This window comes from Arthrobotrys flagrans (assembly GCF_004000055.1).
Source record: "Arthrobotrys flagrans strain CBS H-5679 chromosome Unknown unitig_3, whole genome shotgun sequence".
Classification (NCBI taxonomy): Eukaryota; Fungi; Ascomycota; class Orbiliomycetes; order Orbiliales; family Orbiliaceae; genus Arthrobotrys; species Arthrobotrys flagrans.
The window spans coordinates 3,046,559-3,068,050 of NW_027137547.1; the positions used below are offsets into that span (position 1 = coordinate 3,046,559).

Below are 21,492 nucleotides of genomic sequence, written 5' to 3' on the forward strand. Positions count from 1 at the left end.
CGCATGTAGCCTTTCCCCTCCCAAGCATAGGCAGCGCAGTCAAGAAGAGGCTTGCAGACAAACTCTCAGTTGACCGAAAAGCTTGTCGAATGAAACCGCAGCAAAATTTCATCATCCGTATCAACTCCCACCTGTCGCGGCTGCCAATATCCTGGGCGAACCCTGGGCGGCGGCTGGGCGGCATCTGGGCGGTATCTCGGCGGCGGCTGGGCGCCGGCCTTTTGCAGACGCGGCACATCCTTGCAAGTAATATTAATCAATGATTCAACGACTTTGATACGACCATTGCGATTGCGTGCTTGAAAGTGTGAATTTCACCATATTCGCCCAGAGACGTGGGATGATTCTGGATCCCCGCCACTTGCTAACAAGACCTCGCTCGCCTCCAAAATTAAGGTACATTCAGCCCGCCACAGACACCATATCATAGAAAATCCGAAGTCTTGTCCTCTTGGTCCTGTGGATCTGCTGCCATTGACCACAACAAAACACTCGGCGAACGTAGCTGAGAACTCGAGTACCAGGGGAAAAAAAGCTTGGGTGCAGCAATGCAAAAAAGAGATAACAAAAAAATCTTAGCATTATCAGAAATGGGGTAGCAGCAGAAATCAGAAGGCAGATAGCTGTGCACTGTAGCACGTAGGACAGAGTTATAAGAGGTCGCATTCCTCCCAGCAGAATAATGTTCTCTCCTCAAGCCAGGGCGTAGATACCTCTAGTTTAAACCAGTAATTCACTTTCCTTTCCCGTATTCATCAACAGCTGCAAGGATGGGAAGCGACCTCAAAGTCCAGAACCCGGATCACTTTGCTCCTCCTCCCGAGGATGAGCAAAACCTCAACCTCGTGGTCGATTGGACCGAAGAGGAAGAGAAAGCCGCCAAACGAAAGTACGTCCTGCAGAATGTAGGCCCCCGTAGACTAATCATAGACCCCTCAACTGACGTGCTTGCCGCGATCTCCCAGGTTGGACTTTATTATTATGCCACTGCTTTTCCTCGGATTCTTCTGCTTGCGTAAGTAGACGCCGTGCCCCCACTTAGAGTGCGTTTTGGCGATGCCGTTATCCGGGCGCGCTGCACTACATCTCTTCGGATCCGAATGCGAGAAGATTGCATTTCCGGCTTCTCCGGGCGCAGGATGCTGATCAATTGTATCGTTGTGTAACAGAGCTTGACCGAGGCAACATCGCCAACGCCCTTACCGATAACTTCTTCAACGATGTCGGAATCACACAGAATCAGTTCAACGTCGGCCAGCAGATGCTCTCATTGGGCATCGTGCTCTTTGAGATTCCCTCCAACATGATCCTCTACAGAGTCGGCCCCGGCAAGTGGCTCACACTCCAACTCTTCCTTTTCGGAACTGTATCCACCTTCCAGGCTTTCCAGAACAGCTTTGGTTCATTCATTGCCTCCCGTTTCCTTCTCGGTATCACCGAGTCTGGTTTCATCCCGGGCGGTCTCTGGACCCTCTCCACTTGGTACACCAGAAGCGAAACCGCTAAGCGTGTCATGTTATTCTACTTCGGTAACCAGTTCGGGCAAGCTTCCTCCAAGCTCATCGCCTACGGTATCCTCCACATGCGAGGTGTCGGTGGCAAGCCGGGTTGGTTTTGGTTGTTCGCCCTCATGGGTCTTTTCACCGTTTTCAGCGGTTTCATCCTCGGTTTCTTCCTCCCCGATTCCTTCAAGAACCCATGCAGTACCTTCCTCCCCGGGAGAGCCCGTTTCACCGAAAGGGAATTGCATATCCTCAGGACCCGTGTCCGTATTGATGACCCCATGAAGGGCAAGAAGAAGAAGCACATTGACTTGGGTGCATTTAAGCGCGCCGTAAGTTTCACTAAACCATTATTAGCCCCTCACCGCTCCAAATGACTAAAAGTATTCCGTAGTTCTCCAACTGGAGAATCTGGATCCACGTTTTCATTTCCCTTTGCAACAACGGTCCTCAGCGTGGTTTCGATACCTACTCTCCATCCATTGTCTCCAGCTTCGGTTTCGCCGCTCTTACCAGTAACGCCCTTGCATCCGTTGGTTTCTACCTCCAGATCCCAACCTCCTTCGCCTTCAGCTGGGTTTCCGATCATTTGTAAGAACTTGGTATTTGATAAATAGATATTTCAAACAATTGCTAACATATCAAATATAGCAACAAGCGTGGTGAAACTGTCATTGCTGGCTTGAGTTGTCACTTGCTCGGCTACATCTTCAACAGAGTCTTCACTGAGCTCAGCAGCCGTAACGTCCGATACTTCGGTGTCGTCTGGACACAATGTTTCGGTACCTTCTCTCATCCACTCAACATTGCTTGGTTGTCCCTCAGTTGTCCCGACTCTGAAGTCAGAGCCCTTGCTATGGCTATGTAAGTTACCCTGCTTCTTCTCGACTTGAAACCGCAAACATAATTCTAACACACGTTCTACCACAGGATTATCATGGGTGCCAACATCGCCGGTATCTACGGCGCACAAATCTTCAGATCAGACGACAGACCAAAGTACCGTCGTGGTTTTGCCACTGGCGCAGCCATCCTCGCTGTCGCAATTGCCCTTTCCACTATCAGATATGTCGACGACCTCATTCGTCGTCGCAAGGCTGCTAACCAAGAAATCGGCGGTGCCGGTAGCGATGATGGTGATAACGAAAAGGTTCCGCCACCAGTAGAAGGCCAGGTCACACCAGCCGAAATTAGTATCGACTCTAAGGTTCCTGTTGCGTCAAGGGTTTAGACTTAATATTTTGGGATCACACTGCTTTTACCTAAAAATTTGTTCTTCTGGGGTTTATTAACACGGTTTTATTTCGGACATGGGTTAAATACATTTTTGCCGGTGCTTTTTGGGCTGCAATTATATTTGACTGGTGTCCTTGTATCGGGGTTGGATATTGTACTATTTATTAGTAGTATCAAAATTAATTTTAGTTCTATTTAGCGGTACTAATTCCGCCTCTTCGTATACTGGTTCTACGCAAATGAGACGTAGTCTTTAATTCAACTCGAGTGTAACGATCAGGTATCGACATTGCGATCTAAAAATTATACGCCGTTAACATGACTAACACCAACACGCTCGCTTCCAACGGCTATGGCGCAAGAAAAAAACCCTCCTTATTAAGGGTACAAGTGCAAGGAATCAAAGTTCCCAACTTCAAAATGATTGCGAGTAAAACATATCCATCGAACCCTTATTTTCGGGATTATCGTTACATATCGAAGTGACGCTTATATTGCTATCATCCTTAGCACCTTCTCCATCTAATGCATTTTGGAAAAATCCCCCAAAGTTCGACAGATAAGTTCCTAACCGAGTGAGAGTCAATCGTGATAACGTAGGCGATTCGCTTGCAGGCGTAAGCGATGCTGTTTTCTCTTGCCTCTTCGATCTCCTTCAGCTCCTTTTCCAATTTTCTCCGCAAAGTCTGCTTTCCACCCTTCAACTGATCAGAGAGCGAGATCGCTTTACCAAGTATTCGCTGCAGTTTTCCGATTCTCGCTTCGTCGCCATTCAAAAACTTTGCAAATATAAGAGTACACTCAAACATATACTCTAAAGTCTCAGCAGGTACTCTACTGTATGTCAGATGTGTGTAAGACACTGAAATATGATATCTATAGTCGACCGCCGGGTTGCTGGAGATTGTAGAACCGTTAGGTCGATCGATTCCCCTAGTGAAAATGGCTATCTGTGCATGGTAATTTTAATCCATTTCGGGAGTTCAGCGTTTTCAGCGTTTGCAAACCCATCCTTCAGTAGGATTTGCGGACACTATTTTTGAATGAAAGCATGACGGGACTGTTCGAGGATATCTTGTGCTGATGTAAGGAGGGTATGTCGAACTGGGTATGGGAGATACACTGGCTTCGATGTTGGCTTGAGAAGTATTTTGTTCTTGGAGGAATCCTTTTGGGGGTGTCCCACCCTCCGGAAAGAGTTCTGGAAACTGAGCTGTTCCAATTGTAACTCGAGGATCGGTAAAACACCAAATTCACAAAGCTTAATGAGATAGCGAGTGAGACCGGTTCTGTCGATTTTGGCGTGCGTGCAAATTCTTTTCGATCTGTGCGTTTGGAACCCTATTCAACCGTCCGCAATCTTTCCAGAAGTCCGCCTTTGTAGGAGTTAAGTCTTTGAATATTTCCTTGAACTCAAGTAATATGGTAGCCTCAACTGTTGGCCCGGGCGGGATATTATGCAAGTCAGATTGGGAGGTGTCGGCGACCATCGTTGGCGAATATTCGGATATAAAAACTATAGGAAAGGAAGAAGTTCATCGAAAAGAACGGAAGCTGTGATGAAAGTGTTGTCAAAGTAATTGATCAATGATAATCTATTGATCGAATGTGAAGCACTTAGTGCTGTGATAATGTTAAAAGATTTTGCTTAGTAGTTTGTTACAAACGGAAGAAGAAAACTCTAGTAGACAAAGCCTCTGGTGAAGAATTTTATCATCCAGTCTGTAATTCACGATCGAACTTGAGATCACAACAACACAAATAATGCGTTGTTAACGTGGTATTCCGAGAACGGCAGAACAAATGCCAAGACGTTGCACAGCCAAGGCTTCGGCAAGCCAACACCAAATCTCTGCTTTTGAACGTCGGCCTCAACTTTTGACGTCGAGATATTGCGACTCCAACTACTTCTTTTGTTATTGGGCAGGAACCAGGGGTCTTAAACGGCCACATGATGGGAATATAGGACAGCAGTGGTGGGAAACGACATTCAATCGACTCGAGAAGCTTCAATTGATCCTACCGTCTTTCGAGCCCGCTAGATAGAGGTAGTCCCCCCACCACGATATCACGATGGCTGCAATCGCCCCAAAGATGCTGCCGATGCATTGCGCTCGCCATATCAAATCACTCGACTCTACATTCCTTCAACGATCGCGACCCTCGATAGCCGCTATCAATGCCTTCCTCTTCCCAACTTCCTCTACTCCGACATCCTCTAACCGTTCCTTCACAACCACGACACCCCTCCAAAAGAGGGACCCCGCCGGTCACCGTCGTTTTGGCCGTGTAGGTCGTCACCAAGTCCGTCATCCTAGATACTACCGTGGTCCATACCATCCTCATCAGCCTCCTAAACCTTCGGACCCGTCCTCTCGTGAATTCATTCCCGGTCCTTTCACTAGCGAACGTCTATGGGACCACTACAATGACACTATTGCCGCCGACTTGATGACCCTGGCATATACCCATTCTCCACCTCATGCCGTCGAGAAACCTCCAAAGGAGCGTCTCAGGAAGTGGGAGGGTGACTCCCCTTATTTCGAAAACCGCCCTCGCCGAGGACCACGTGGAAAGGATTACCTACCTCTCACCCATAGGCCAATAACTTTCAGGAATGTTCCACGTCTTGAGGAAATTGTGTTCCATTGTTTCTCCGATGCATCGACTCTAAACCCGCTGGCTATCAGAGTCGCAATTATGGTCGCCCAGTCAATTACAGGGTCTAAAGCGAATCTCCACGTAGCGAAGGCGACTGTTGCAGCCTGGAAGTTGAAGAAGGATCAACAAATAGCCGTTACTTGCAGAATGTCTGGTCCATCGATGTACAGGTTTTTGGCGACATGCATAGATGTTGTCATGCCAAGAATTAAGGAGTACAAGGGTGTTAAGGGAACTACTGGTGATAGATCGGGTAACTTGAGTTTTGGTTTTGAACCAGAAGTTGTGGCACAGTTTCCAGAGATTGAAGGTGAGAATAATACACCCTACACCTTACATATAGCGTCACAGGATTTGCTTACTAACTTTGCACCAAGTCAACTACGACATGTATCCCGCCAAGATGATTCCGGGTTGCCACATCACTTGCAAAACCACGGCGACTAGCGACAGAGATGCCAGGATGTTGTTGACCGCTTTCGGAGTTCCATTTTACGGCAAGGTCAAGTCGTATTAGTGCTCTGCAGTGGCTATACCGAGGCTCTATGTAAACGATATTTATATTCTTGCTGTATATATAACAATCTAACGACATATCTAGAAATATTTACAGGTGTCTCTAAAATTTATGCGTTCCTATGGGATAACCTGATGCTTTTGTTCCCGTTCCTTTAGTATTGACAAATCGACTTGGAGGGTGCACCATTATCGGTGCCAGTTGAGCCTCCGCCCGAATTACCAAAGGTAGGACGACCGTTTTCAAATGTTATGCTCCCGATCCTTCTACCTGTAGGAACGGGCATGGGAGTTGCGAATACACCCTGTAGGATACATGAAGCGCATGTAAAAAATATAGCAGATAGTGAAGGTCTGGGTACCATGGTCTTAATGGGTTAAAAATATATGCTACCTAGCCGGAGGGAATGAGCGAATGGATAAAAAGAAGGAAACCTATGTTCATTAGATATATAAAGGAATGCATAAAGCGACGGTACTGATGCTTGAAATGACAGGAAGCTTGGTTTTAAAGATGCCATCCCGTCCGTTCTCTCGAAACCTTTATATCCTCGAGCTCACAATAGCTCTATTCTTCGAATACCCCATAGGCTAGCCACGAGTATATCGATCCAAGTTAGCATTGCATCAAACAGAGGTAGCCCGGTCTCGATATCTACACTTACTAGGCTATAGGCTGCAGTTTTAGAAATCATCTCGAGTGAATTCATTGATATCGAGCATAGCCCGCGAGACGCCAATGCGAACTCGCGTAAACGAGGTTGTCACAGCCGCTGCCTATAACAATTTTAGTCTCGTTTCCAGACCCCAGTAACAATCTTACATATTATTTCCACAGAACCCATCAAATTATTCTTTTTACGAAATACCAAGGAAATTTGGATAGTTATTGTGGGGCCAAATAGCTTGTATGTGTTGAGATATGCCAAAAGAGCCAACAGCTCGAGCCAAATAAAAATTGAGATGGAGATTTGAGATTTGCCATTAGTGCTAAATCGAGATTTTTCATCTATCGGGTTTCATTGTAAGGCCGAATTAGGGTAGATTTAATGCTTTGTTCCTTTTTAAGCTACAGACGTAGGCATTGTCTTCATAACATCGAGATTCGCCCATTTTAAATCATTAACCATCTTGCGTTGCACACTGTTGCAAAGCTAAATCATGGATTATATATATCGTCTCGACGCTGATACTATAGCTTGGTTCTCGATACTCGAATCCTATTGCAAAGCTCCATCTAGGTCTTGATATGGCACTAGTTACTTAATAGTATTATACCGTATGATCGCTCCGACTGGATATCTACAAAAAGAGTCAAATCTCAAGAATTTACAACCCCCATGCTAGAAACCACAAAAGCACCTTAGTCTCCCAAGGAACCTTCTTGTCTTCTTTGTCAAAATCCTCCAACTCCAATGGCTTCGCATATGTCTTCAAATGCTCAATCTCACCCGCGAGCTCCTTCTGTAGCTCCTTATCCTCTGTGATCACTAAAGCGTTAATCTCCAAGTCCAGCTTTTTCGACCGTCGGGTGTAATTGGATGATCCAACGATCGTTAAGCTTGGAGATTTGTAGTCTGGAAGTGTGATCCAGATACCTTTGGCGTGATAGGACCATCCTCCCGGTTGACCTACCACACCCCTTCTCCATTCTAGCAACTCCACACCCTCGCCGCCTCTTACCTTTCTAACATCTTCTAGAAATCTTCTCGCGAGGATCAAGTATCCAGGAGGCAGGTACCCCGAGACTCCAGCTGATCCATAAAACCCGTTCGCCTCAGGAGCTGCCGTAACTACTGTTCCAAGCTCTGACTTTGAAGCTAACAGCAGCTCCTTCAATTCTCTATGCATGTTGAAGTATCCTGCGGTGAACGTCCAGGAAGATTTTGCAAAGTCTTCACGAGATAACGTTCGAAGGACACTCAATATACTAGGATGCTCCGTCGAGTGGTTTTCATCAGACATTAAAGGTGTGAACTGTCCTATCGGGTATACAACGGTTTTTGATTTTCGTGGACCGGGTATCGATGTAGGTTTCAATAGAGGGGATATTAGGGTAGAAGCCGCAGATTTGAAACCAGACTTGTCCTCTAGAGGAGACGGGGCAGGATTGCTCGACGGCCAGACCAATTCAAACCGATTCTCGACTTTGTCGTTTGGTTGGACTTTAAAACTTAGACTGCAGACCGCGTCGTGCAGTTTGGCGTAGTAATCGGTGATCGATTTGCTGAAAAATAGATGATACCGATCCTGCCTGTTCGTGAAGTAGTCCTTTGATAGATTGGCGCTATAGGATTTTTGTAAGCTTGTCGTCCACTGCTGTCGTTCATTGGTTGGCATACCCAGATAATATAATCTCGTCATCGAATCCATATAGCTTCATATGCTGCAAGCCCCAGCCTTCATTCAACCTTTTGGGTATCAAGGCTTTTCTAAGCCCCCGAAGATTTGGGGTGTGGAACATTCGCAGCTCGACTCGATCTTCGCCAAATTCCTTGACCAGCGGTACCAGGAGCGATGCGGAACAGACGTCAGGTGCTTCCCGGGTCCCCCGCAGAGCATCCGTCAATATCGAGACTTTCAGAGTCGGCGAATTTCGAAGAGCAGTTTTTATTGTTTCGATCTAGTATCGTCTTAGTGATTCGTGGGTTCTCAAGACAAACGGACCAATTTCGGGGCCAGGCATACGAGTTCGTGCTCCGTCTTTCCGATATATAAAGTCGCGATGAAAACTCTTTTCTTCGCAGATAGTATTTTCATCTATATATTTCGCAAAATCATGGGTACTATTCGTCTCAATTACTACTTCATTCAAAGAGTTTCTTTTCGTTTGCGTGTGCGCACACGACACCAGCGGGGTAGTTGTCACGCGCACCTTTAAACTGCGATAAAACTCCTCCGGTTCCTTCAATATCGTGATATCTCGCGGCCCGACTTCGAATCTAGGAGCCAACCTGTCCATTTCGTCTACGAGGCCCCGAAGGACGTTAAACGTGGATGAGGCACCGCCATCGCTGCCAGACTCAGCACCGGCGCCCGGGGGAGTATGGCTCGATGAGAATGAAAAGGTTCGGCGGGATGGTGTTCGGAAATTGGATGGGTTTATAGCCTTTGGCCGTACCTGGCGAAGAAGGAAGCAGGATGTGCGCGCCGCCATTGCGGGGACCCGACGATATCGAATGAGTGTTGATTATGAGGCTGTCGAATGGGGTTCGAGGAGAAGCAATCACACCCTCTTTTGCTTGGTCTTGGCGGCCGTTGGCAGGGATATTAGCAACACCGCAACTCCAGGCTGTCGCTGGTCGACGTCTACAATTTACTTGTTAACTATACAAAGTAGCAGCAATTAATAGCTACTCCAACTGGCTACTAGGCAATATAAAACTCAGAAGGTTGAATATTTACGTGCGGTCCGGCTGGAGATTTTATCTTGGCGTTGATATCTTAGCTTGATCAATTGAAAGTTATATGTGCATAACGTATAACATTTCTAATCCCAGCATCCCCAATCCTCCTTACAGTGGCATACTTCATCCTTCATTTTCTCCTCTAAACTATTTCGATCGGTTTCCTCTCCGTTTACACTAATACCCGGTCGAAAGTATCCTAATCTTTCAAGTCTTTCGTCATCGCAAAAAACAGCATCGATATCGAATTCGTCCGCTTGATTCCAAGGCGGGATCGAGAGCAAATGTATGATTCCAGACTCCCTCCACAGCGGTCTTAAATGTATGGTCTCTACATTTCTAGGGTGATCTTTCATATAAATCCAGACTCCATCTATGAGTGAGAAAAAGCATGATATAAAAAATTTGAACGGTTCTTCATCATCGACATCAAGTTTGGGTTCAAGAGGACGATTGTAGTATTTTCCAATGGTGGAGGTTTGTGCACCTTCATCTTCTCCAAGGAAGCTTCGAAGTCCGTTCAATCCAAGATTCCAGAGTAGTAGGTTAGAGATCCCTCGTCTATTATCTGATGGTTAAAACAAAAGTTAGCCGGAATGATATCATGCAGCAGTGGTAACTATATTCACCCCACATACAGACATCAGGACACCCCAACTTGGTAGATATAGCCGAAACTTCCTCATGACTCCGTGTATCCGCATACCGTAACGCCATAGGGGTTGTCAATTCCGAAAGAAACTGTGCAACGCTGTACATGACTGAAAAATCAAGCGACAGACGCAATTGAAGACCATCCAAACTGCCAAGGACTTGCCACAGCATAGTATATACGAACATATTCCTATCTCCGTTACCGAAAAGTTGTTCGTCCAGGTGGCCACCGTCAATGGTTCCATCGGCTTTTCGATTTTCGAACAGATATACAGCTTCAGCTAAAATCCAGAATACGAGGAACGCATTGTCTAATCTCTGTGATTCGCTTCCAGATGGTATAAACCTCTTTGATATTATCGAACCATCGCTCTCGTTTGAATTTGTAGGAACAGCGCCGTATTTTTCGGCCATTGCTTCAAAAAATCGATTGGTGAACCAGCGAATCGTCTTTTGGTAGGAGAGAAGCTTATAAAAGTACTCCGTGTTGTCTGTTGGATTACCCTCTGGGAAGTGGCAAGCGTCCTGGAGCAACTTCAGCTTATCATCCCGTCCATAAGCCCGGAGAACTGCCAGGCCTCGTAGAAGGTCCCCGTATTCTCCGTTTAAGAGTAGTTGTCGGTAAACGGTAGCATTGCATTGTGGACTTTTGCAGATGTTGTAGAATACACGACACGTAAGCCCCAATGCTTCGAGATCGTATATTGAACCGAGGCGCCTTAAGATATCGATTTTGATATCCAGAGGTAGCTCCTCCAGTCTGGATTTCTCCTTCGTTTTTGACATTTTCCAAGCTGGTTGCCGTCGTTGATTAGACAAAAGAGATGGTGACCGAACAATCTATTGATCGAGTCCGTTATGCGTGATAATATGTTCCGGAATTCGCAGAAGCTTGAAGGGCTTCACCTAAAAACCTCAAGAAGTTGAATTTCGCCAGAATATAAACAAGCAATCTTTCATAGACGCATTAAAAGCAACACCAATGAAGAGTCAGTGCCTCAAATGTCTCCACAAAGTCCATGGATCCATGGACCCATGATGTCAGCTGTGCATGCAACTGCGTGCACACGCATCTCCAATCTTATCCCTGCAACTTTGGTACTGTTGCCAAATTTGGCAACATCACCCTGTCCAAAAAAGCAGTTCCGAACAACTTTTGTCCAGGAGCCTATGGCCTATACAACAACGTTGAGGGAATCTCAAAATGGCTTGGAAATAGTTACAGAACTGTCAATTTCATATTTATAGGAGTTCGAAGATAACCCGATTGTAAGATTATGCGTATTACATTTACATAAGGGCGTATATAGCGTTTAATGTCCATTATCGTGTGTATCGCGATATCGCATACTCTTCTTGAAGTCCCTCCATTCCATGGCCTATCGATATTTACCACACGTGGCCTCAAATCCCAAACGTTCCAGAGTCAAAGTATTCAAGGTAACAATATCCCATAGACACCTCAACGACGTTTCTTCAAGGTTTTCTTCCACGCCCATAGCCCATCCTACTACGACTTAAATTTATACATATAAAAGATCGATTGGAGATCCGAAGGGAGTAAGATCCTTCGCACAGTACTATTTATATGGAGATTTCTCAAATCCATCTAGCAAGGTAGACGGGCTGTTCGACGTAATACAACACCTTGTCTCCAGTATCTTTGCTCTGTCTTGATGGGATAGCTTCATCCAATAGTTGGTCGAACAATTTGGAATACTGGTGGTTCGAGCTTATGGGATATGAGGACCGAATAGTACCCAGTTGTCTTTGATCGTCTTGTGCACACATATCCTAGAGAGAGAGAAAATACAATCCCCGGTCGGTTCGGAGCACCAGCAGGAGCCACCAAAACGGTCGGCGTTGTCTCAACCAACCTACAACAAAACTAACGCGCCAGCTAACGCTGTAGGCTCGACTTAACCGTGCCATGCCCGAATGATATCTTTAGGGACTGGGAACCATTAATACTAACACTGAGTCTCCAAATTTTTCTCACAGCCTACAAAATTATTTCTTCATCCTACAATATCCATCTCATCGTGGCTTCCGAGTCAGCGGATCCGGATGTCAATATCCTCGAACCACCACCAGCGTCGGTCCCTAAAATCTTAAGAACCACTACCCTCGCAAACCACAATCACGACATGAGGGAAACTACCGAATACCACAACTATAATACCTCCATGACCATCAGCTCCACAAAACCACAATCTAAAAAAAATGGTCTCACCAATCTCACTTCTCCCTCTAGAGCTCCACGTCTGTATCCTGTCCCAACTATCATTCACCGACCAAATCCGAGCCAGCCAAACATGCAACCTCTGGAACACCCTCCTGGCCAATACTAAAACCCTAAGAAGTTTCAGATACCAATCACCATATGACTTCCCTTTTTTCCCTTTACGAACGCACAAGCTCCTTGCTCCTTTTACACACAGGCCTGATGGTATTTTCCCACTAGATGAACGACTGGTACTAACACAAGATGAACGATCGGTACCAAGTGGCCTCGTTTTCCGCGTCGAAAATCGAAAAGTCGTAGAGTGCTTCTATTATGAAAAACACGATGATGGTGAAGATATGAACGGTAGTTTAAATTTCATCGATCTCCTCACAAACCCCACCACTATTCTTGACGAAAGCCTTTTCGAGCCACTGGTCCCGAACGGTATCGATCCCCGCTACGATAGCGGCGACATTTTTATACCTTTGGTCAGCAAAGAGAAGATGTTTAATTTTCGCTTCAAATGGCTCGCAATTTACAGTCGATATGCGCCACCAACTGTCAAGGAGATGTTGGAAACAATTCTAGTTAAAGCGTGGGATCGTCTTGAGAGCGTATATTCTGATGAGCCTGAATTAATAAAATGTGAACTTGATTTGCCAGAGGGGTGTTGGCTGGCGGCGCACATGCTTGCGGACGCTCACACAAGAGATATAGGTATCTGCTTAAGGAGGATGGCTTTTTCTAGAAACCATTTTGGGATTAGAGAGGGATAGATCGGGGTGTTCAAGTACAATGATAAGATCTAGACTGTAGAATATTGAAAAAACAAGACTAAGAACATTGGCGCTAAGCAATAGAAAATACACGTTTAAGAACAGACCATGGAACACCTATTAACACCCTCGGAACTACCAACGCTTGAAGAATTTCACCTCTGGATTGCACGCCATAAACCAGGCCTTTGCACGATATTTCAGCTAGCTGCTACCACTAAGGCTAGCTTCCAGCTCTTCGGGAACCTCAATATATTCTTCCATCATTCTGTCTCTGCGTTAGCGCGCAACAGTCCTGCTAAATATATATAACAGAGTAAATTTACTTACGAGAGGAACTCCCGTCTATAACGCCCAGGCTCCGTAGTAACGGTCTGCTCGGGAAGCAGTTTACCGGCTGTCCTCGTGATCTTTGCTTGCGATTGATTGACGTTCCACTATAATTTCCCGGTCTTTAGCAAACCTTTTGTATCTTCGGCTATCAAAATCAATTTGCTCACCAAAAAGTCAACAATACAAGCCCGATAGATATACTTCCCATCAGCAGACCTAACACCAGTAATCCAGTTCTCGTGCTTGAACCTTGACGGTTTCAGATCTTCATTCTTCGAAATAGGGAACCTGCCGAGAAGAAGGGAATAATCGATCGTTTCTATTTCTTCTAAGAATTCCGTGTCTTTCTTCAGTAGATCCCACAGCTCATCTCGCTGCTCTTTTGTCAAGATAATGCGATCATCTTCCATTCCATCTGCAAGGCCGGATTTTGTTTGTTCCGTTCTATAATAAACCGTCAGACAATCTCTATCGTTAAAAAGTTAAAGAGGGGAGACGTACTTGATTTGATCGGGAATCAAATCCCTCGTCGGCTCAAAAAACTGCTGCGGCTTCAAATCCCATTTCACCCACCCTTTCTCCGCATCCATCTCCTTCAACATATTTTCCATAACCACATAATGTGATGGCGAAATACCCAAGACGCCGCCTAGATGTCTATCGAAGCAGAATAAAACATCTGTCATTCGGCATAGAAGACTCGATGGGTTCGATTTGATGTATTTCCCGTAGGCTTCGATGCATTGCGTGTACAGGAATGTGTATTCGAAACGCCTGCTAACGGATTTTACGATGTAGGAGTGGTCTTCGGTGAAGAAGAAGAGAGAACCACTGAAGCCGAGGCCACCGACGGGGGTGAGCTGTTGTTCGAATTGGTTATGGTAGTGGTTGTCATCCTATGAAGAATTAATATGCAAAATACGGCAGAGAGTGAGTCTGTATCATATTCCTACGATACTCCATTGATCCGATCTTAACCGCTGGAATAGTAGAGGAGCAGCCCGCTTAAACGGCAAATCGTCTGTTAGTCCCATTAGCATACCGTCTCATGTCTTTCATATCGGTATGTCGGATCATACACAGTCGGAAGAATTTGGAAAAACTGAAGGTTCGGATAATAAGAGGTGCAGAATACGGCGGCCATTTCGGATCGGGGTAGTCTTCTTCGGTACCCAGGCTTTCCTGAAAGGCACGTCGTATCGAATGTGCTATGCGATCATAAATATTAGCTGCTACGTATAACTTGTTAACATAATTTTGAACGGTTTCGCACTGATTACTCGAGTTTTGTATCCCTTTGAAAACACGGAGTACCTGTTTCCACGAACTCCTGTTAGAAACGAAGAACATTATGTACTGACGTTAAATTGGGTGTATCATTACGAACGTTACACATACCAGTGATGGTCCTCGAGAGGATTTCTATCCGCCATTATGAAACAATCTCACCAAAGACTCGATACTGAAGAAACTGGTAGTTTAAGTTGTGGCGAAGGATCAAAGAAAGTTAAGCAGGCGGGATATAAATGGTGGACTGGCCTAAATTGTACAGTACTATGCACACATTATGGCAATGTCCACTACGCTGGGAGGAATGCTTGCCCAGCAGCATTTTGTGTTGCAGAATGTTGTAGCTGTGATGTCATCTCTTGGCATTATATTGGCTCCAAAATTGCTTCTTTTTCTTGGGGACAAGGGTTCACAACACGCGCGACCTGCTAACAAACATCACAGATATTCCCAATCACCATCACCACGCCCCCACATCGGCTTCATCGACGTCCCACCAAGGTCACGACCACACCCCCAGACCTCTGCGTAGTAACAGCGACTAGGGGTATGGTGCAAGGCTACAGATTAACTCTTCGTAAGTCTTCTTAATATACTTCTTAGATATCTATCTAATGCGTGCCAGGGTATATAATTCATCTTAACCCCCGAGAAAGCCGCTGCAATACTCCGGGCGACCGTGGAATGCGATATCTAAGATGCTGCTCCCGGGTTTTGTCGATGTCCGGCCAGTGTTTTGGACCGCGTTTTGCGGCTGTTACAAGCTCGAGGGAGAAGCCTGGCCAGTTCTCCGAGGAGTGGCGGCTAGCAACTCTATGGCCATTTGAATGAGCCTAAATATTCGCTGAAATGATGCGAAAGTTGGATTGCAGTCCGGATTTCATGTGATCCAAGGGTTATGGGCTTCTTAAAGCCAGACCGACCGTGGAGACCCTTTGTTGGTCGTGTGAAGTGTGGATATGTCGTCCGATATTCCCAATTTCGTTGTTTCATGGCCTCAAGGTTCGATTTCTGAGGGTGAATGACTCGGGAAATGGTCTGAGCATATCCTCTAAGAACTAACAAGTGTATAGTGCTGGGTAGGAGGGCCGATAGGGATAGCCTCGCAGGCATTGGCTTATGTTCAACACATGAGTTCACGGTCCACCTCCTGATCGTTTCGACTGGCCTGGCCGATGGTCTAAACGTGTCTAGAAGTCGTCTGCTGGCTGTTGGGGCTTCGTGTATGCTGTCCCCAGGCTGAAGATTGCTGTCCTGGCCTGCTGGACCGCGAGTGCCACTGTGACTCCTGTGCTTCACCCTTATGCCACTGCAGACGCCGCTTTTCACTGACTAAACAGGTATGCATCGATATTGAAGGTTATTCTGGCCCTCAAACGTTTGATTGGGCTGTTGGACGTGTTTGGAAGCGGTGGTCGAGGTTGGGTTCTGCCAGAGCGTGATTTTCGAGGGAGCTGTTAAGCCCCAGTTGCTTGGGATTGTGTTTTTTTGGGGAGTGTTTTATAGTGTCCAATGCTTTCTGTCTTCTTTGCCTGCTTGCACTTTATTTTCCTTGGTCCACCCCACTGCCGTCATCCCTCTTCTTTTCCTTTCTCACCACCTACGCGCACAACATTCTCCATTTTTTCTTATCAGAAAACCCCGTTGCCAACATCCCAGCTTCTTCTCACAATCACCATCCTCATCTTCATCACCACATTCTTCACGACCTGTACACAGTACAAATTTCAATATTACTATTCACGTATCTCGTCTTTCTCTCTCTCCGTGTAGCTTTCTAGCAACGGAGATCTGATAACTTTTTAAGTTCCTGCTCGTGACGTGTTTTCCCACAACCACCACAGTAGCAAACATGAGCTCGCGTTCGAGCTCACCGCTGTCGTCGGTCCAGGATCTTTCCGACCCTGAGCTGGAGTTCGGGCAACCCAGCAAGTCGACCATAACCACCGATAGCGATGGCAAACCCTCGCGATCCTCGCAGGAGGCATCGCCACCGCCCAACAAGCGGCGCAAGGTCATCGACCTCCGAGACCCCCTGCCCGCCGATAACCCGCGCTATGCGTTCATCGTTGCCTTTCAGGCAAAGTTCAACCAGGTGTTTCGCGGGGTCCCAAATTTGGGACCCCAAGACATCGAAGCTGGGGTGGCGGAGACACCGATCTCTGACCACGTCGAATCACTTCTGTGCAAGTTGCTCGGCCTTGCGCTGAATCGTCAGAAGCCCGTCGAGTAAGTTCGCCAAATTTTTTTCCTGTTGCAAAAAAAAAAACAAAATCCCGTTTCCAGAAAAGCCACCTTCCCTTCTGTTGTTTTTTCCTGGAATTCCCTCTTTTGGGGTAATTTTATTTTTGGTGGTTAAGCTTCTGGAACCGTTTTTGCGTTTTCTTGCTGTTTTGTACAAGTACGAGATCAAACGGTTGTGGGTGTTTTTGTTGTGTGGCATGTAGAAGCTTTGGCTGGGTGTTCATAATAGAGTGTGGAGAAGATTTCATAAATAGAGACCCGTTTTACAGACGTGCTAATGATTTTAAAAACGTATATAGGAAAGGGCACTACGGCCGTGCACTTGAGGAGGCCGTGGCCACCTACATTGAAGAAGCACCTCCAGAGTGGGAGGGCAAGAACCCCTTGGAAGGCGGGAAGACCTTCAACCAGATGACGGTGGAGGAGCGTGTATGTGATTTCTCTCTCCCCTGTCTAGACTTCCCGTTAGAGAAGGGGAAAGGATGTGTTGTGAAGCGTGCCCCGGTGCTAATTAGATACCTATCTACTATAGTTGGTGATGTTGCAAACGCTCATCCTTTGGGTGCTTCGGCACTCAAAGGCGGTGGGGGACATCATTAAGGATGTCTACAAGCCTGGGAGGAAGACGGACGATTCGAACGTCTCCCTCGCTGTCCATTGCTGGGGCATGGACAGGGAGAAGAACAAGTATTATCTCATCGAGGGCAAAGGTAAGACGAAATTTGTTAGAGTGACATTGGGGGATAATTCATAAAGTTCTTTGAAAACTAATGCGGCGAGGATATCGATAGACGACACTTATTTCCGAGTCTACCAGGAGCACATTAGCCCTGGGTACAGAAATGCGACGTGGATCGCAGTGGCGGGCTCCATCGAAGAGCTTAAGGACCTGGCGGACAGATTGGCCCAGGAGGGGTCAAAGAACGCGAAAGACTTGCAAGGCAAGATTCTGGCGGCAATCCCTCGATTCGAAGAGGGGGAACAAAAGCGCAAGCGACGGGAATACCGCAACGCCAGGAAGGCCGCCTTCTCCAACCCGGGCGTCTCTCTGTACGAGGGACGAACCCGTGGGAACAAGGCCAAGTACACCTTCGACAGCGACGAAGAAGGCGGATACACGTCCGGACGAACCACTCGCGCGAGCAGGCGAGCTTCGCCTATGGTTAACGAGCCGTATGTCACCGGGTCGGGTAGGGTCACCCGAAGAACCAACCAGTACGGGTTCCAGAACGACAATGCTGGAGGTACGAGGACTCCTTACGCTGGTAGCGACAGCGGGGGGAGCACACGCCGATCTGGGAGGTTGTCGTTGAAGAGAGACAGGGAGGAGTATGAGGCCGATGCATTCGGCAGGGAAGAGAGTCAAAGTGAAAATAACGAAAGGGGCGACGAGGATGATTACCGTGATGAGCCCGTGGAGGAAATGGACGACGATGATCTGAGCGATGCTACAGATGAGGATTTCGACAAGAGCGGGAAGAGCTTGTTGGCGACTCTGAAGTTCGAGAAATCAGAGAGCAAGGCGGTTTTGAAGATGTGCAAGGACGAGGGTGATAAGCTGCAAGCTCACAATCTTCCAGCCCCACATCCTGCCAAGCAGGATGATGGCGCGATGGATATTGATGCAGCTGAGGATGTTGGAGACGTTGATTTGGTCCCTGCGAGTCCTACCCAAGAGAAGTTTGAGACAGCAGGTGGTCCGCCAAAGATTTCTAGCGATAAGACGAGTACACCCGCTCCCGAGCACGTTGTGGTTAATTTCCTATCCGGCAAAGGGTCAAACTCGTCTCCAGCCTCAAGCGTTGGGCAGTAGATTTTGGTGGTGGTTTTAAAAACATTTACTATCAAGTGGCTCTCGATTCTTCTTATTCTCATCATACTAGTATGCAGGGGCGATGTTTGTTCCGTCTCTCGTATACAACACGAATCGGCGGGTTAGACGGTATCATTTTATTCACTCTCGACCTCGACTCTCAGCCCTCGACTTTCTACTTCCTCCTCTTCTATTTTTTATCCCTCGTCATAAAAGCGATTATAGGATGGACTGCGGTTATTAACAACATGGCTCTTTTTTTTCTGCTGGTTCTTTTTACTTCTGTTCTTCTTATTTATTAGAGCGGGCGTCTGGAATGAGGGAAGGGGAGGTGTTATTATTATGGAATTAATAGACGGACGGGACTCCTTTTCTGGCCTGGTTCTTTTTTTTTTTCCCTTTCTGATTGACTGGATTCGGGAGAGCAAATTTTGTGCTCCGTTGTGGTGTTTAAAAACCTCAAATCCCGCTGGCCATGGCTGGCTGGGGTGAAAAATATATATATTAGGAAGCTGCCGATAGGCACAGCCTCACAAGGTAACCACCAAAAAAGAAACGTATAAACGGTAGGTATGTACATTTACTTAATACAGAGCGGTCTCGTAACTGCATACAGAGTACTTGACTGGATGCCAGGCCAGTAAATATTTAGTAGTAATGAAGTAGGCGTGCACGTTTAAACGTGAGTGATTACGGCATCAAAATCGAACAGCTCCCGAACTTCGAAACCCGTGTTCTATTTACCCAAGACGTTTATATTGCCTGTATACCTCCAGACTAGCATCCAGACCTGGCAGACCCTGCGTATTCGTGCATGTGGCGTTCTCTTGAGGGTGAGCTTGACAGTGAAATGTGGAGAAGAAGACCCTGTCAGTAGCAGCTGTTCGGAATAACTGGTCGGTCTTTCCGTACCGAACATGTCAAACTCATGATCAGTTTGAACAGGCTGTATCGCATAGACGATATCTTCCTTTACACAAGTGCTGCGGGTATATAAGAACTGATCCACGGAACGAACAGATTAACTAATTATTCCCGGCAGTTTGGTAGGTTTGGACAAGTAGGCAGCGTATCACGAACCGTACCGTACCTTCTCGGATTGTATGATATATAAAGTACCCCAAGTCCTGCAGCTCTGCCACAGTGGAAACCAATCGGGCAAGTCGACAAGAGCTACCCAGAAACCGTTCCTAGAAGTTTCAACTGCCTTGGATGTATGTATGTACCTCTGGGTTTATGAAGTACTAACTTACATAAATTTCTATAGCCCCTTAAACCGAACCTGTTCATCTTAGTCTGACGCAAAGTTGCAAGTTGCGTTCCAACTTGATTCAAAAATATTTATATTAGCTTCGACATTTTCCATTCGCGACTCTTCTTTTCGAAAAATCGATATCCCTATACCTGGTGACAAGTAAGAACGCGTTAAAGTTCCGGACGGTTCCTGGCCAGTAAGTGCTACCATTAAATCCAGACCAGCTGTGGTTTCGCCAATGGCAGCGCTGCAAGCCATAACCCACGCACCGCCTGTCAAACCGTTCTCTGACGCCAAAGCTGTAACAGCGTCGAACCTAGCAACCAACCAACTTTGGATCATAGGCATCATTGCGCATTCTCCCTTTCTTTTTCTCTAGTTTCTTTTTAGGAGAGACAGAGAAAGAGAGAAAGCTATATTTATCACAACCGTCGAATCGATCCACGGAAGGATTAACCTACGGCGGCTAGTACCAGGTGTACCATTACCGTCCAGCGCATGCAATAGCAAGTTGCATTCTGCAGATGCAGTAGCAGAAACTTGTGCACAAGACACAAGACACACCAGTCCACGGAAACATCTCGTTTCAGGCTCTTGCATGAAGTATATGCTTTTCGAATCTATACTAGCATATTAATATTAGAGCCTGGGATACAGTATCAGTTGGTGGTATATATGACAAAGGTCGCCCGCCCTGGTCCGGATCAAAAACCTCGAACTCGTTCATACTGAGAGTCTGCACGCTCAGATAATTATTCTTCTTATAATACTTACTCCAAAGGATACCAAGTGCCTTGGATTCTTTTTATTATTTTCTTGTTTGTCCGTTTCTTGCCTTTTACTTCTTTCGATCGTTCTTTGATTATATTATCATATCGGCTTGTTCACGGCAGCCGAAACACCGTCGTATTCCGTACACACAAAGATAGTACCTTCGATACTTCTTCCTTCTTACTAGCTAGTCTAGTAGCTTGAAGGAAAGAAAGAGAGAGAAATAAGACAAAAGGTGGTGTTATTTTTATTTCAATACCAGCTTTCTCATCTTTGGAGCTCCTTAGGTAAGAATTACACACAACCAAGGATACGTATATCCTTCCTTCCTTCCGTCACTTCCCAGAATCATCATCATTCGGTACATCTAAGTACATACCACAGCTATTCCTCTTTTTTATTTTTATTTATTCCCGTGCCATCGGAAACTCCTTCCTTTGACGGTTCCGGAATGATAACCATCCGTCTGAATATTTGCTGGAACTGCTGCTAATTAACCTCGTCATCTCCTGAAAATAGCTTCATACCGTCCGCACGACCGTTCCGAATTACATACATACAAGAAAACCATACACGAGTGCATTGACTGCACTGGATCTGGATCACGCTAGTTATTCCCGACCCGTACTTGCTTGCTTAATTTCTTGCTGGGTACATGGTCGTACATATCTCGAAGCTTAGCTCTGCAAAGTAGCTGTCCAACGGAATCTACCCCCTGGCCACTGCATACATACTACATACTCCACCACAATAGTATCACCACCACCAGAATCACCACCCATTCACATTTCCGATCCCTCCCCTCGC

The 21,492-nt window shown here is 46.3% G+C and overlaps 7 protein-coding genes across 7 annotated transcripts; 4 read left to right on the forward strand and 3 right to left on the reverse strand.

Annotated features, from left to right (window-relative positions):
* Positions 1-770: 770 nt before the first annotated feature.
* On the forward strand, positions 771-2,733 carry DFL_002258 (uncharacterized protein; the record flags this gene model as incomplete). The annotated part of the gene is made up of 6 exons (XM_067631017.1): positions 771-889; positions 966-1,015; positions 1,170-1,834; positions 1,897-2,093; positions 2,154-2,366; positions 2,433-2,733. 6 exons carry the CDS (start codon positions 771-773, stop codon positions 2,731-2,733), a joined length of 1,545 nt encoding a protein of 514 aa, XP_067493604.1.
* Positions 2,734-4,811: 2,078 nt separating this feature from the next.
* Positions 4,812-5,916, forward strand: DFL_002259 (mitochondrial 54S ribosomal protein uL5m; the record flags this gene model as incomplete). The annotated part of the gene is made up of 2 exons (XM_067631018.1): positions 4,812-5,709; positions 5,777-5,916. 2 exons carry the CDS (start codon positions 4,812-4,814, stop codon positions 5,914-5,916), a joined length of 1,038 nt encoding a protein of 345 aa, XP_067493605.1.
* A 1,328-nt stretch (positions 5,917-7,244) lies between these two features.
* DFL_002260 (uncharacterized protein) lies at positions 7,245-9,072 on the reverse strand (the record flags this gene model as incomplete). Its single annotated transcript, XM_067631020.1, has 4 exons — positions 7,245-8,202; positions 8,258-8,538; positions 8,604-8,675; positions 8,791-9,072. 4 exons carry the CDS (start codon positions 9,070-9,072, stop codon positions 7,245-7,247), a joined length of 1,593 nt encoding a protein of 530 aa, XP_067493606.1.
* A 333-nt stretch (positions 9,073-9,405) lies between these two features.
* DFL_002261 (uncharacterized protein) lies at positions 9,406-10,762 on the reverse strand (the record flags this gene model as incomplete). The annotated part of the gene is made up of 2 exons (XM_067631021.1): positions 9,406-9,890; positions 9,961-10,762. The coding sequence occupies 2 exons, from the start codon at positions 10,760-10,762 to the stop codon at positions 9,406-9,408; spliced, it is 1,287 nt and encodes a 428-aa protein (XP_067493607.1).
* Positions 10,763-13,183: 2,421 nt separating this feature from the next.
* Positions 13,184-14,745, reverse strand: DFL_002262 (uncharacterized protein; the record flags this gene model as incomplete). Its single annotated transcript, XM_067631022.1, has 8 exons — positions 13,184-13,247; positions 13,310-13,416; positions 13,480-13,756; positions 13,814-14,208; positions 14,266-14,333; positions 14,392-14,520; positions 14,586-14,626; positions 14,711-14,745. 8 exons carry the CDS (start codon positions 14,743-14,745, stop codon positions 13,184-13,186), a joined length of 1,116 nt encoding a protein of 371 aa, XP_067493608.1.
* Positions 14,746-14,879: 134 nt separating this feature from the next.
* Positions 14,880-15,433, forward strand: DFL_002263 (uncharacterized protein; the record flags this gene model as incomplete). Its single annotated transcript, XM_067631023.1, has 3 exons — positions 14,880-14,942; positions 15,047-15,179; positions 15,228-15,433. The coding sequence occupies 3 exons, from the start codon at positions 14,880-14,882 to the stop codon at positions 15,431-15,433; spliced, it is 402 nt and encodes a 133-aa protein (XP_067493609.1).
* A 1,021-nt stretch (positions 15,434-16,454) lies between these two features.
* Positions 16,455-18,659, forward strand: DFL_002264 (uncharacterized protein; the record flags this gene model as incomplete). Its single annotated transcript, XM_067631024.1, has 4 exons — positions 16,455-16,831; positions 17,146-17,275; positions 17,379-17,556; positions 17,638-18,659. 4 exons carry the CDS (start codon positions 16,455-16,457, stop codon positions 18,657-18,659), a joined length of 1,707 nt encoding a protein of 568 aa, XP_067493610.1.
* Between the last annotated feature and the right edge of the window lie 2,833 nt (positions 18,660-21,492).